Source organism: Marmota flaviventris, chromosome 7 (genome assembly GCF_047511675.1).
Source record: "Marmota flaviventris isolate mMarFla1 chromosome 7, mMarFla1.hap1, whole genome shotgun sequence".
In the NCBI taxonomy this organism is placed as follows: Eukaryota; Metazoa; Chordata; class Mammalia; order Rodentia; family Sciuridae; genus Marmota; species Marmota flaviventris.
The window spans coordinates 109,024,654-109,041,803 of NC_092504.1; the positions used below are offsets into that span (position 1 = coordinate 109,024,654).

Here is a 17,150-nt window from a genome sequence, read left to right on the forward strand (position 1 = left end):
AATTTTTTTTCTAACTTGTGCCCTGTGGTTCCAGCATCATTTGTTGAAAAGATTATCTTTCCTACATATACTTTGCATATACTTTGTTCTTTTTCAAAAATCAGTTCACTATAGTGATGTGGGTCTATTTTAGGATCTCTATTCTATTCCATTGATATACTTGCCTATTCTTTCATCAATACCATACCATGTTGATGACTACTTTTATAGTGAGTCTTGAAGTTATGAAATGTCCATTTTCCAATTTTGCTCTTCCTCTTCAATGTTGTTGGTTGCTCTCCTAGATCTTTTGCTTCTATATAATTTCAGAATCATTTTTTATATCTAGAAAATAATTTTCCAGGATTTTTATTGGGATCATATTGAATATATGAAGTTGGGAAAAACTGAAATCTGCATAAGATCTAATGTCTTTCTCTCTATAAACATATAATATCTTTCCATTTACTTAGTCAGTCTGATTTTCTTAATCAGAATTATAATTTTATCATATAGATTTTAGATATTTTGCTAAATTTGAACCTGATTATTTGATTTTGGGGATGCTAATGCAAATGGTATCAAGTTTTTAATTTCAGGTTTCACTTGTTGCTGATATATAACAATGTGAGTGATTAACTTCATATATTAGCCTTATACACTGAAATGCAGGAATAGTTTTGTGGATTCTTTTAGATGTTCTGCATGGACAATTTGAATAATTTACTCTTCATTGCTAGTTCCCTTAGTATTTCTTATCATGAATGAATGTTAGATTTTGTTCAATGCTTTCTGAGTGCATATTGATAAAATTGAGTGATTTTTTTTCTGTAGCTCATTAATAGGATCGATTACACTAATTTTTCTGAATGCAGAACAAATCCTAAATGCCTGGAATACATTACATTTGATCATGGTGTATAATTTTTATAGGTTGTTAGATTTGATTTAGTTATATTTTGTTGAAGATTTTTCATCTATATTCATGAGAGATATTGTTATGAATTTTTTTTTTAGTATTATTCTCTGGTTTTGGTATTAGGGTAAAGCTAGCACCATCAAATGAGTTAAGAAATATGTCCCTTTGCTTTTCAATTTTGAAAGAAAATACAGAGAATTGGCATAATTTGTTCCTTAAATGTTTGGGAGAACTCACCCTTGAACTCATTTGGGCCTAGTGTTGTTTTATAGAACAAATTTATGATTCAATTTCTTTAATAGACATAGGCTTATTTAGATTTTCTATTTCTATTGTATAAATTTTAGCAGATTGTGTTTCAAGAAGTTTATCTATACCATCCGGGTTATCAAATTTAAGGGCATAGAGTTGCTCTATTCTTTATTATAAGATCTGTGGTGATGTTCCTCCTATTACCTCTAAGGTGAATAATTTTTATGCTTCCACTCTTTTCTTACTTAGGCTGATTTAAGTCTTATTAATTTTATCTTTTCAAATAACCAACTTTTACATTTTTCCCTATTAATTTTGTATTGTCAGTTTCAATGATTTCTACTCTATTGTTGTTGATTTAATGTCTTTTTTTCTGCTTGCTTACTTTGGGTTTAAATTTTCTCTTTTTTCTAATTTCCTAAGGTGAAGTGTTACATTATTGATTTTTGATCCTTTGTCTTTTGTAATATGTACCTTCAATAAAAAAAAAAAAATCTTTTTAGAATGAATACTTTACAAAATGTCCACAGGCAGGATCTTTGTCTTCTCATGCATTGTGATCAAGAACTTTTAAGTTCCTGGTTTTGCATTTGATATTCATAAGGTGTTGGAGAAGATTCCCCATTATACTTATAAGATGTATATTGAAGTTTCATTTCTACCTTTCTCACATGATAAATTAGAAAAAATAAAACATAAAATCAGGATCAGAATCTACCTTATATAAGTTATGAAATTTTAATAAATCAAATATTTAAAACATGCCTGACAAATAATTTGTTCTCAATATATCCTCACATTTGTTTTTATTCATGTCCTAATTGTATCCCTCTGTGGGATATAATTTTTGTTGGGTCAGGTTTCAAAAGGAAATTATTCTACATAAAAAAGGAATTCTTTACCAAGTTGTTAATGTCATGCATATCACTACATGATTAGACTAAAATTTACCCATACAAAATTCAGTCAAAAGGGACAAATTAAATAAAATTGAATAGAAAAGTTGAATCACAATTGTACTATATTTATAAGACTATTAAAGTAATATAAAAATCACAAATTAAAAAGAAAGTGAGGCTTACTATTGTTGATATGTTTAAGTATTTGAAGTAATATCAAAACATAATCCTGTCTTTAATATAATATTGTCCTAAATACAGAATTGTAAACAGAATTAAAACTGAAATCCCAATTTCACAGAAGAATCTTTGTTTCATTGTTTTATAGAAAAGACAGTTTTTATTCATAGCTTTTCATAACATCTCAATCTCGTAATGGTATTGGAATAAATTACTTTTCACTTTAGTTGTTAAATAATATTATTTGTACTTATGATTACAACTCCTTAACACTTTAAGAAATTTTGCAAAAATAATTCCATTTGCAATTGCGTCTTTGGAATTTTACTGGCTGTGGTCTTCTTAGGACACATTTAATATTCATTTATCTCATATCTTACTAGACTCTTCTCCCCATTAGATCTTTCCTCTTTTTTTCTCTATAGAGTATATGAAAAGTTATGCATTATCATTACCATTTCTGCTTTAATAACACTGCCTATTCTATGTCTGAACTCTGAAAAAATCATATGGATAATTTGGTCCCTGGAAACATGAATTTCCCAGGTGATTGTGCATAGACAAGGCTTCATTTACTGATGGGGAAGGAAAATTTACATGTGAGTTAACTCTTGTTCAAGATACGTGAGAATGTTTTCCCATATTCTTTCCATTGTTTGTTATCACTAAACTTTTTTATTTATGCCATTATGAAAGGTTTTGGCTTAAAGTTTCATCTCCACAATTACATAGTTGGTTAAGAACTATTTTTTTTCTGATTATTGTTAGCCATATGTATTGACTAATTCATGGGGCATTTGTTCAAGTCTCTTCTTGATTATTTCCTTTAGTTTTTTTTTTTTTTTTTTTTTTTTTTTACTTTTTTCTTATTGATTTGTAGGAGATCTTTATTTTGCATATGAAACTTATTTGATTTATGGGTCACAGTAACGATATCCTCCTTGCTGACTTGTGTTTTTGTCTCTTCTAGTATATTTAGATGAAACAATACTGTGAATTATAATGTAATCAAACTTATAAATTATTTTCTTTATATGAGTACTTTATGTGGTGTTTAAGAATCTTTTTCTATACTATGTTAGAGGAAGTATTCATTATCAGTCATTCTTGAAATATCAAATTTAATGTTCAACTTCCACATTCATATTAAAGCACTTTTTTTTTTTTTTTTGCTTTCTTTCCCTCTTGCTTCCTTGAATTTCAATCAAGCACCATTTCCCTTCTGTCTGAAGAACATCCCTCAGAGTTTACTAAGACAAATTTGGAAATGCATTTTCCCATTCTCTTTTCTTTCTTCCTTCCTTTTTCTTTCATCTTTTTGAAAAGATATTTATTTTAATTTTGTGTGTATACAATTCCAACATTGTTTTTTTCTTGTGCCATCATGTCTAGTTTATTATCTCACTGTCTTCTTTCTGCTTTTGTTAATGAAATATTTTCTTTCTAACTTCTTACTATATAGGTAATATGTATTTTTAATTCCTATTACTTCATTATTTCTCTTTGATTTTCTCTGATTTTACTCTAAGTGTGCATTAGTGGAGTTTTCTATTTGCTTTGCTTGAGATTTGAAAAGCTTCTTTAATATACTGATTGGTGTCTTTTACATTTATGAAAAACTCACAGCTACCATTTACTTTAAATGCTATTTTAGTACCATTTTATCATTTTGGATTTCTACTGAAACCCATTTTCACTAGCTTTATTGTTTTGTTTTGTTTTGTTTTAATCTTTGTCTTTCTGCTTTTCTTCATGTAAAATTTCTTTTAGTCTCTTTTCCTTTTATTATTTTCCCTTTTCATTTGTTCTAATCTCATTTTAAGTACAATGGTTTAATAATTAATTTCACTTATTACAGTGTCTGCTTGGTGCTTTTACAAACCTGTAATGTGTTTTTTTTTTTTTTAAGATCTGAGTTCATTGTCAAAAACTTCTATTCTTTTTTTTTAAATAAACATAGTAAGTTTTACAGTCTTATATTTGTGACTTCTATTTGATTTTGTTTTTGCTTCTCTAATCATGCTGTCTTCTCTCTTTGTGTGCTGTTATAATTGATAATTTGACAGGTATTAGAGATACATTTTTCATAGCAATGTTTAGATGTATGCAATGATATTAACTTACTCCACAGTGGAAAGTTGCCTTTTTTATGAGACATCAAGATAAAGGTGGTCTACAAACCATACCATGTTAAAATCTTAGCAAGAGAGGGGTAATCTATTATTTTACATATCTCGTATGCCTAGAAGAACATCAAGTCCCATAAAAGCACTTAGACATCACATAGCCACCTACTCAATATGGAAAATCCTCCAAGGAATGTATGATTTCAGGTATAAGCTCACTAAAACATAGGCTGGGCAGTTAGTTCCTTACCATCTTGTTATTTCTTTCAAGTATTTAAGACTTGTTGCCTGTTTCCTGTACTTTTAAAATTCCTTTTGTGGATGAGTTTGTCTGAATTATCTAGATCACTGTTACCAAAGAAAATAAATTTCTAGATTATATTTTAATTGTTTTATTTTAATTTTATAATATATATTATTAGAAAATCACATAATATTTTAAGGATACATAATTAGTCTAAATTTTCAGTCATTTAATTATAATAAGCTAGTCTATATCTCAGCCTGTCCAAATTAGGTAAGCATTAACAATTATTTTTGTAGCACCTGTTTCTTGAATTTCTTAACATTCTTGAATGTCACCAGAATTTCCTAGCTAAAAGAGCATGTAATTGTGTGATAAAAGTTGTCTTATTATGAGAATAATTTATTCCATCAAAGATTCCTAAATGTTATCCTTTTTATAATCTATTTCTGGATTAATATTATATTACTGTCTGCTTTTAATTGACAATGTTTTTTTTTTTACTGGAGTAGAGGAAGAAAAAGTACATGTCATATGGAAATATTACTGTTAAATTTTTTAAATTCATTGCTATAATAGGATTTATAAGCATAATCATGTCAATTAGATATAGGGCTATTGGACAAATTATACAATAAAATATTCAACATAAGTCCATAGGTAGAAATTTGAAAGTATATAAATATTTAAAAGAGCATTATTCTGATTATGATAAGCTCTGTTATTGTTATTACAATAAATAAATAAAGCTTTACTTTAAAGATTTAAATCAAAGTTACAAGTCATTATTTTTAACTCCAATGTGATTCACTCCTAATATTTTATTATTTTCTATATTATGTTAAAATCACTTTATATCTTCCCCCCAACTTGCTATCACCACATCCATTACCCAGGTGCTATTAAAATTAATTTTCCACAAGTGGTTCCTCTTCATGGATTAAGTTGTACTCATAATAGTTGTATTTGGGGCTTTAGTTTCTTCTGAAAGAAAGTTCCAATTTTTTGTAACTTTGAAAACGAATTATTAATAGTCCCCTAAGCCAAGTTGTGAAGATGAGAATATGTAGAAAAGAAAATAAATTTAGAATAGTCAGGAATCTATTCTGCTTTACTTTCCGTTTTCCTACCTAATCAAAAGCATAGAGATGGACTAAAAATGGCATTAATAATATTTATATCAGGAGATCAGAGGCAACAGCAGAACTCTGACTTCTTTCCTTCTATTGTTTTTGGTACTGAGCATTGAATCCAAGGTGTTATACTACTGGGCTATATAGCAAGTCATTTTAACTTTTTGTTTTTTTCAAGGTAGGGTTTTGCTATATCGTTGAGGCTAGCCTTGAACTTGCAATCTTCTTGCTTCAGCATTCTGACTTGCTGGGATTACAGGAGTGTGCCACCATGACCAGTTTCTTTCCTTGAGTTCTTGAGATGGCTTTTAATAAGATACAAAGTTTGTGAGTCATTAAAATACTACATTATTTCAAAACATTGAATACCACCTCTTAATTGACTCTGAACATTTTTAACTTCATCATTGTAACAAATAACACTTAATATCATGTGATACATGATTTTACTTAAAATCAATTTTAATGGGATTACAGCTCGATCCATAGTGATTGATCAATCCATATTATTGCTTCATGTTGTTAATAGATTTCTAGGCATATTGACCACTTGTGTATAACTGATGAACTTTACATGTTTATAAGCACATCATACATTATTAAAGCATTTTTAATGAAATTTAAAATTAAAAATGTTTAACATTTTTAACATTTGTGAGATAAATGTGTATTGGTTACAAAGGATCAAAAAGACTGGTTGGCACCAGGTGCCCTAGCACATGCCTTGTAATCCCAGCAATTTGGGAGGCTGAGGCAGAAAAATGGCACCTTCTAGAGCAGCCTCAGCAACTTAGCACACCCTGTCTCAAAACAAAAAATATAAAAGACTGGGGATGTCAACCCATGGAGAACTGCTTTATTGCAAGGAAACTCAGCGGGAACTGAGCAGGAACTCAAGGTAGCAGGCACCAAGGTAGTAGGAGCCGCTTTATTGCGGGACAGCAGAGGTATATATACCTAACTGATTACACACAGCTTGACTCAATTAGCATCATCTAGATACAGCAGTCAGCCAATAAGGAATCCCCACCATCTTAATGGCATATTATCTAATTGTCATTCTGTCATATAACTATAAAAATGAAAATAATTCAAATAGCCAGAGACTTAGTTCCAGATGCAGGAGTTTAGTGAAGAGATTCCAGGGTGACTTAGTACCAACTATATTTCTAAATGCCAGAATAGCCAAGGTTATCATGCTGTTTTAAGATCAGAGTTCCCATTATCTCTCACATAATTTAGTGAGGAGCAAGAAGCTGTAATTCAGCAATATAGAAGCAAAATTATTGATAATTTGTATATAATGTTTTCCATGATGCTATTACTTTGTGTTCTCGCTGTAAGTTTTTAATTAAAAAAAATATGTAAACTCTTAATCTGCAAATTTCAAATGGTTCCTAATCCTAACTAGTCAAATGTATTTCCTTTTTAGTCATTATATGTACTTACTCATGTATATGTATATATGCATGTGTGTGCAAGTATGTGACTGTGTGTATATATGTGAGTATAAATATATACATATAATAGAATGCATATATAAGAAAATATTCTCTGTACTGCCCATGAAGCATTAAGATAAAATGGGAATGTGGACATGTTATCACTAATTTCCATTAGTGATACATGTGATAAATTAGTGATAAATTGTCTGTAATATAATTATACAAAGTTCTTATTGACCTTTTCTTCTTACCCATCTTCTATTTTTGCTTTTCTATGAACTAAAAAACAATTTGGGCCAACCCTCTCTCCAGTAGAATTTTTTAGTTTAATGAATGTTTCTGCCCCCTTCTTTGACAACAGAAAACAGTGATGACTTAGATGTGTAGAGTAAACTGTGACTAAAAGAATATGAGTGGTCATTCCAGTTTTGCTTATTTTCATAACACATGACAATGTCAGCCAGTTGGGGAAACTCACAGGTCATTTAACATTAATACTTATCATGATCATGGGGTGACTGTTGATTTAATGTTCGAGCATGGCCTTCTGATGCAAAAACATGTGCCACTTTTAGCATTGTGATTTGTGATGGTACCAAAAAACAAAGAACATAGAATAGTTATATTCTATAAAACTCACTTGATTAGCACAGGTCTTTTCCCTCAAAAAAATAAAAATAGGATTAAGAATAAGACAAAAAGAATGTAGAATGGTAAAAAGGAAAGAGAGTCTTTTGTGGAGAATATGGAAATGGTTTCATGTGATCTTTTTATTCCCAAATAAAATACACCAGTTTCTCCACTCAGTTCCCATGAAAAATATTATCAACTATAATGAAAGGACAAAGGACAATTATTCCACCCCTTCATATTGAAATTTAAATAAGAATAATCATTTGCAATATTTCTAACCTGGCTAAAGCTGAGCAAAGTCAAAATGCAAGACTAAGTTATTGTGTAGACAAGTTAGAGTCTATGAATGTCAACAAGAAACCAAAGGGCGAGTTTCACATGGATCATAATTAATATTACTTCAGTCATCTCTGATGATTAATTGTCAATGACATAGCTGTTAATTTTCCCACATGGTAAAAACTGTATGAAAACAGAAAAGGAAAGCCAAATCCAAAATTTTCAGAATTTCAGGCTTTTTTTTTTTCTTCAGTACACAGTATATTGAATACAGTATGTCCCACATCTGGATATGCACACTAACTCTGAGCTACATCCCCAGCTCAGATCCAAATCTCAAATAATATATTTATATTTCGTAATTATTGACAGAAAGATATATTTTGGTAGTTAAAAATATGATATTAACTTTAAAATTTAAGGATCAGGAAGTGACTCTATCAACACTAATGAGGACAGCTGACAGAATTACACTCAATTGCTATTTTATTGGTGAACTACCGTGTTTTTTTTCCCCTCTTTCAACTTCCCATATAAATCTTATTTCTTCACAGTTAATTTATGTTTCCCAGCATACTGAAGCATTGTACCCATTCAGCTCTACTACTGTTCTCTGAAGCCAGCCAGAAATGATCTCACTTCACCTACAATATAAATCCATCAGTGAATAAACAACATCATTTTATTTCAATGCCAATGACACACTACATGTTGATTTGGCAGTTAAATAATTTATCTCTCTTTTGGGTGCAATCTGCCAGGCTTATTATAACTCTACTTCTGATATTCATTTCATGTTTAATAGTTTTTGCCTCATGAGAATGCTTGTCAATCAATTAAATTGAAATGTCATTCTGACCTTTCGTTGGAAGCAGTTTACTCTTTTTTCATTTATCACAAGCTTTTTTTATCTTTTATTCAAATTAAAAGCCCAAATCACTGGTATTCAGAAACTTTATGCCAATTAATGTTACAAAATTACATGCTCATCAATATACTGATGCTTTATTTTTACAGAGGTGATCCAGTTGAGTCTTCCTGAAGATCAGAAACTAAGCATTACTGCAGCAACTGTGGGACAAAGTGCTGTCCTGAGCTGTGCCATTCAGGGAGCTCTGAGACCCCCCATCATCTGGAAAAGAAACAATATTATTCTAAATAATTTAGATTTGGAAGACATCAATGTGAGTATATAAGTACAAGTGCTTTATTAAGTGTATATGCAGCATGATGTATTCTAGGCTTTGTGATGTCTAGTGAACTTTAATTAGTAGTGGATGTAGAATAGAAGAGAATCATTGGAACATTAGTGTATCCATCCTACTGGCTGGGAGGTATACCACAGATCATTTTTAATTATCCAAATTATTAGTGTGATACATAGATTATATGGCAATGTGTTAGTGAGAAAATACACTAAGAAATCTACATCTAGAAATTCTTTCTATAAATATACTCATGTGAACTCAACTATGTATGTATAAAATTGTTCATCTTCACGGTGTTGTGAGAAAAAAAAATTAGAATACCATCCATAGAAAACATGAGGGCATGTATGAATGTGTATATATCAGAGTTATTTTATAGCTTTTACATATGCTAATATGAAAATATATTCATCGGTGTTTATATAAAAATATATCCTGTTTTATTTTAGGATGCTTCTATTTCATATATATATATTTTTAAATATATATAATTTAAGTAATACATAATTTAAATATATATAGATTAATTTATAGAAAATTTCTAGAGCCATATTATAAAATGACTCACAAAATGAAATGATTCTAGGGAAGAGGATAAGGTCAAGAATGGTATTCAGACTTACTTCCAAGAGATTTCTTTTTTTTCTACTTGTATTTCTAACATAGGCCTATATCAATTTTAAAGAAAACAGTGTGTTAAAAATAATACCATGGGCTGGGGTTGTGGTTCAGTGTTAGAGCACTTACCTAGCATGTGTGAGGCACTGGGTTCAATTCTCAGCACTTCATATTAATAGAGTCCATTGACAACTAAGAAAATATAAAAAAAATATATCATAGTGTGATTACTTATGAATAGTTTCCTGATGCCTATGGTACACATTCTAGAAAGCACCCAAATTTATGTCTGGCATAAATAGCTTTCAATGAAAGAATTACTTGGTACAAATCTATAATACTCTGATTAAACAATCTGGGATTGGTTCTGGTTTCACTAGGCTGAGAGGCAGCAAAACAATTAATATAAAGTGATCTGGACTATTTTTAAGCAAAGGCAAGACAGTTTCTCAACCAGTGGGTAGAACAAGGAAAAATTTTTTAAAAAAGAAGATGGTTCAAAAAACTTTGTCCTCTACTATTCTTGTTTAATCATTTCAAAATCATGTTTCTATGCCAAATGTCTGTCTGAATTACTATAATTATTAACAATTAATCTCTATCCAATGTGGTTATGGTTGAGTAACAGTTTAAAGGTCTTGAAGTTAGAAGAGGGTAAAGACATATTTTACTTCAAATATTTCACAATGTATTAGAAACAAGAAATATTGATCAAAACAAATAAATGTTTTTTTAACAGAATGGAGGTACATGTTTCTTTATTGAGGTGTACATCTAGGGATATAGATTCTAAACTCCTTTCAACTGGGTATGCCCTCCAGGGTAAGGGAAGAAAAAAAACAGAAACCAACTCTAACCACTTATCTGTTCAAAAAGTGAACATCGCCCTAGGCGATAAAGTTAAAAAATTGTGCATTTACAGGATATCTGTGTAATTGAAGTATGGTGCAATCATTTGACTTATTGATCTTAAAATTTTATGATATCTGCATATTTTTGAGCAGTACTCAAAAAGCTATCATTTCCATTTAATTTTGTTTGCTTTGTAAAGAACTCAGAAAATAGACTGAATCTACAATCTCAAATTCCTATTTATTTTATTTCTCTTAATGTTCTTGTTTATTGTTTTAGAATCTATTTCAAAAATCAGGAGTCTTCTCCAATTTTTTTTTTATTATTTTGATAGAAGTTCTCTAATTCGCAGAATTTTCCTCAAGGAGGTAATGGAGAATGATGTCTTATTCTCTAAGATATTAGAAACAGTGTGCCTTTCATGTCAAAGGAAGCAGTGACATATACAATATCCTTACTGATTTTTTAATATGTATATTAAGTAGAATTCAGTATGTTTTTACTTATGTTTACATTCTAATTCCAAACAATTAAAATAACTTAGATGCATTTTAAAATCATAAGTACCTCTTATCTTTTAAATCAGCTTACTCCCATTTCCAAATGCAGAAAAAACTCTGTGAATGAGTACACTTTTAATCCCCCTTCCTTGAATTGCATAAGTAATTTTATTCCTTTAATAGGATTATTCATATCACATCACATTGTCCAATTACCTCATTAGCTCTAAAAACAGCTCCATGAAGCAGAGAATCATATGCCCATTTATACATGTGAAGATTTATAGTAAGAGATATACTTAGTTGTTTACTCAAGGTCACCGAGGTAATAAGTAGTAGTAAGGATTGTGGTTTTTACATTGCCTGATTAATTCTAGATCAAGAGTTGTTTAACCACCTCATGAAACTGATCTATTCTGTAGTTTTCTGGTGCCCTTTGGAAAGCATATCTATATAATTCTGGATCCTACAGATTACAAATAGATTTGTCATATTCTATTATGTGTGAGACTAATTGAAATTCAATTGATGTTTGGAGTCTTTCATTTTGCCTGCCTTCATTTTTGCATCAAATGATCAAAAGCATACCACTGAACTACAGGAGCATGTATAACACTGGTTTGCAAGATAGGCTTTAGACTCATATTTTCTAGTTTGCAATTAATCTTCAGTCACTTAGGAGTGATGTGACCTCAAGCAAGTTGTGTAAACTTTCTGTACCTAAGCTCATGTATCTGTGAAACAAAGATAACAGTAGAACTAACTTATTTTTTGGTGAGAATTAATGAGATAAAACATTCTAAAGCTGTTAACACTATATAAGACACATTGTAAACTTTCAATTAAACTGTGTCTCATTTTTGTCTTCTCTTCCTTCTTCCTCTTCTCTTTTTCTTTCTTCTTTCTTTCTACATATTTCAAGAACACAGGTGCTCTGACCCTGCGTAAAAGAGGAGAAATTTATTCGTAGGGTCCGTATACTAGGAGAGATTAGAAGTTCCTAGGAAATTCTGGATTTGAATTTTTCCCAATTATAATAGCCATTCAAATAGGAGAAAAAAAATTGATTTAATGTAATTTTAGGAAGTGTGTTATCTTATTTTTTGGTTAGCAATCTTTAATTAATCCCAGCTCTAAAAATATGCCATTATATTCATTCAGCTGAATGAATTCATCTCTATGCATGACCTCAATCCTCTTTCTGCCCAAATTCCTGAAAAAAACTAATTGGATTTTTTTTTGGGGGGGTTCCTTGTTTGCAAGTTATTTTAGTTAGGGAAACTTATTGAAGAGAGATGGAGCAAGCATAGAGACAAAGATATATTTTTAAGACAAATGTGGGAAAAGAAAGTAGAATTGATTGACATTATTAGCAGTCAGGTGTGAAGAAAAGGGAGGAGTTGAAAAATGGCACTGTTTTCCATAGGGTACCTTACTAAGAAAATTGTCAATAAGTGGTTGGATAGCCTAATTTTTTGTTTTGCTGTATTTTCACTTCAGGTAAATTAGTTCATGTTTATGTCATGTTTATAATATCTATATTTATTCATCATTCATTAAGTTATATTATAATCTGGTGTAAATTCAACATTGAAATGAAATTGCATCATACCAATGTAGAGTCCAATTCTTAGCTATGTAACTAAAACAAATATATCAAATAAACTTAAATTTCAGTTTATTCACCTGTAATAAGAAAAATTTTTTATAATATTCAATAATATAAAATAATGTTATTTCACCCATTATTATAAGCAGCTAAATTCATTATGACATTGTTGATTATATGTAATTCCAACTGTCAAGCTCCCATAAAAATACAATGTATTTGTCAGGTTTAGTGGCCCATGCCTGTAATCCCAGTGGTGTTTGGAAGGCTGAGGCAGGAGGATCACGAGTTTGAAGTCAGCCTCAGTAAAAGCGAGGCACTAACCAACTCAGTGAGACCCTGTCTCTAAATAAAATACAAAATAGGGCTGGTAATGTGGCTCAGTGATTGAGTGCTCCTTAGTTCAATATCTAGTACAAAAAAAATACGATATATTTGGAAAAGTCTTGTGCAATATATATTATTATGACTTTCAATGACTTTCCAAGTAAAGTTGCTAGGTAAAATACAATTTTACTGGAGAGTTCCATATTTTATGTACACTATAAAATTTTTATTTTAAATATGACATAAAAAATAATCCCTGTTTATCTGAACTTCAATTTATATTTGGTTATCTTATAGATTATTTGATAAGAAAATTGTCAGTGGTTGGATAGCCTAATTGGTATTAACATGAAACTCAAATTGTTTTCATTGTTGTATTAAGCCAGTTTTCAACAAATAATGCTTTATCTTATATCAAGTGGATGAAATGAACAGCCAACATATCTCTTGAATTATATCTATAATCTTTGCATATTTCTATTCTTTTAATATTTTGTTCTCTACACGTATCTAAGCAATGACAGTAGTTTTGTCCATCAATGAACACTAGAAACTAAAAAACAGTGACTTAAATATATGGGAGTTTTGGGTTTTGTAAAACATACTGTAAACAGTTGGCATGATTGCACCATAAACATCTGGCACTCAGTCTTCTAAATCCATGGCTTTTATCCTCACAGTCATCTCAGGGTTCAGATTTGTTGCAAGGTTTCCAGCCATCAATCTATATTCCAGGTCCAAAGCAGCATATCAAACAGATGAAAGGAGAAGTCACTTATCCTTGCTTTTGTAGACTTTTCCTGGAAGTCTCGAAAGTGCTTATAGGTTACAGTAATAACTATAATAATTATACTAGGCAACCTGGTAAATATAATACTGTACCAGGTCACACTGCCCAGCATTCTGTTATAGAGGATGAACAAGATAATGGACATTTGGTGGCATCAAGAAATCTCTACTTTTATACAGGCCACCTAAGAAAAATATTAAATATTCAACTTCATACATTTTTTTGTATTTGTTTATGTTGATAAAATATGATTATGCATCTACAAATATCACCAATTCTGAATATAATTTTTTTCCTTTGTTAAATTGAAACAGTCTTCAATTATTGTTTTTTGTTTTTTTTTTTTGAGTTTGTTTGCCTTTCCTTACATGTTATTTTTCTTTTGCATTTTGTCTGGAGGATTTTTCTTCTGATCATTCTTTTTTATTTTTTTTTTTTAATTTTTATGTTTTTAGTATGAATTGAGCTCTTTTATGCTAACCAAGAAAAAATAATGATAGGTTTAGCCAGGTGTACTGGTGCATGCCTGTAATCCCAGCATTACAGGAGGCTGAGACAGGAGGATCACAAGTTCAAAACTAGCCTCAGCAAGGGCAAGAAGCTAAGCAACTCAGTGAGACCCTATCTCTAAATAAAATACAAAATAGGGCTGGAAATGTGGCTCAGTGGTAGAGTACCCCTGACTTCAGTCCCTGGTACCAAAATAATAATAATAATAATGACAGGTTTAATGAGAATTTATACTATTTCCAAATGAAGTATAAACATAAGTTTTATGAACAATTTGAGGAAAAGAAAAATTTGCAGCTTGCTATTTTAGAGTTGAAATACTGGATTCACATACAGATTTCAAGATCTTAGTTTCTATCTTCCATTGTATAACTTTTAAGAGTTTGAATTATATCAATTTTTTTCTCTGGTTGTCTATATTGGGTTGTACAGTTGGCATTATGAATAGCTAACAGGGTCTCTACAATTTGCAATAGATATTTTGTTTATATATATGTGGCTCAGTAGCTTATATATAAGCTCAGTGTCTTCCTAAATTTCAGAGGCTGGCTTTAAACTTGTGATCCTCCTACCTAAACCTCATAAACTGCTGGAATTACAGGTGTATACCATAGCGCCCAGCTATAGCTAATATTTTGATTGACTCTCATTGGCCTGATTTCTCTGTTCCCCTCAGGTTTTTTCACAAATCATGGCAAATCTGCAGCATTGCCAGAATATCATATCATCTTTTAACTCTTTTTTTCCATGTAATATGTTGTCATGTTCACATAGAGAAGTCAATTAGTATATGAAAAAATAGGTAATATGAGAGAATTGTGGTCCTTAATATCCAAGAAATAATAATAAACTATGGCAGATGGATTATAGTGTCACCAAATATAATCATACGGCCCTTCAATTGTATCAATAGTTATGGTATACACCTCAGGAATAACCCTAGCAATTTTTTTGACTCAAAGTGTGAATTTAATGGGGTGGAATGAGGGAAGCCAATTGATAGGGAAGACTTAGGGTTGTAGGAGTTTTAATGGAAGTTGGGCTTCATCTGAACTGGCTTCCTGAATAGAGATGTGGTGTGTAGAATAAGGGATATAACAGTCCTACCCATGTCCGAACTACACTAGCTAGAATTTGAGGTCTGATCTGGGCCATTTTTGTCAAGAGGGAATGTTCAAACTGTAATAAGTCCCAGTGATTATCATGGTCATGGCCCAGGATGGTCCTGAAACGAGGCCAACCAAGGCTCAGAAACAGTTGTCTTAAAAGAAATATTGGCAGGGACATGGTAGCCATCTTTAAACACTTGAAAGGTTTCCCTCTTCTTAAAAAAAAAAAAAAAAAAAAAAAAGAGTTATTTATTTTTTAATTCTTTTTTTTTTTTTTTTTAATTTTTATTGTGGGTTGTTCAAAACATTACAAATTTCTTGACATATCATATTCCACACTTTGATTCAAGTGGGTTATGAACTCCCACCTTCACCCCATACACAGATTGCAGAATCACATCATGCATTATAGTTATACATAAGAGTGGGGCTCATTTTTACATATGTGTAAATTCATGTAACAGTTTTCTCAATTTCAATCCCCAGTAGCTTTTCCTCTTCTCCATCCTTCTGACCCACTTCCTCTACTCTTTAGCCCTCTATTTATTTTTCAATTGATGCATTATACTTATATATAAAATTGAAATATATTGTAGTACTTTATACATACAGCTAATATAATTTGGTCTACTTCATTCCCCAGTTCTTACCCTTTTTCTCTCCACCTCCATCATCCTTGGTTCCTGCTTGATTCTACCGATCTCTCTTCTGTTTGTTTCAGGATCCCCTTTTTGTATTCCCTTTTCCTATCTTCCTTCTGCATATGAGGGAAACATTTGCTCCTTGACATGCTGAGTCTTCTTATATCACTTGTATGATGCTCTATGGGTATATTCATTTACCAGTGAATGACATAATTTCATTCTTCTTTATGGCTGAGTAGAACTCCATTGTGGACATATCTCAAATTTTCTTTATCCATTCGTCTATTGATGGACACATAAACTAGTTCCATAACTTGGTTATGTGAATGGTGCTTCTATAATTATTGGTATGTGTATATCACAATATTATGCTGATTTTGGTACGTTTGTATAAATACCAAGGAGGTGGGTAACTGGGTTACATGATGATTCAATTTCTAGCCTTCTGAGGAATCTCCATACTTATTTCCAAAATGTTCAAACTAATATGCCGTCCCAAAAACAATGTATAACTTTACCTTTTTCCCTATATCCTAACAGCAATTATCATTATTTGTATACTTGATAATTACCATTATGACTGGAATAAGATGAAACCTCAGTGTAAATTTGTTTTACATCTTCCTAATTGCTAAAGATGTTGAACATTTTTCATATATTTGTTGGCTGTTTGAATTTCTATTTTGGGGAAATGTCTTGTTAGACCTCTTGTCCTTTAGTTGAGTAGGTTATTACATTTCTTGCTGTTAAGTTTTTAGTTCTTTATATATTCTGCTGTTTCAGTCAGATTTTGCATCACTGTCACCAAAATACCTGGCAAGAAAAACATAGAGAAGTAAAAGTTTATTTGAAGTACATGGTTTCAGGGATCTCAGAATGTAGATGACTGACTCC

General features: G+C 30.8%; 1 protein-coding gene across 3 annotated transcripts in view; it reads left to right on the forward strand.

Moving 5' to 3' along the window:
- Fstl5 (follistatin like 5) overlaps nucleotides 1-17,150 on the forward strand; it is a 721,807-nt gene that overhangs the window by 474,810 nt on the left and 229,847 nt on the right. For all 3 annotated transcript variants that reach the window (XM_071614852.1, XM_027926695.3, XM_071614853.1), the window contains exon 6: nucleotides 9,107-9,273. In XM_071614852.1, coding sequence (XP_071470953.1) covers nucleotides 9,107-9,273 — 167 coding nt within the window. The remainder of the gene's footprint in view (nucleotides 1-9,106; nucleotides 9,274-17,150) is intronic.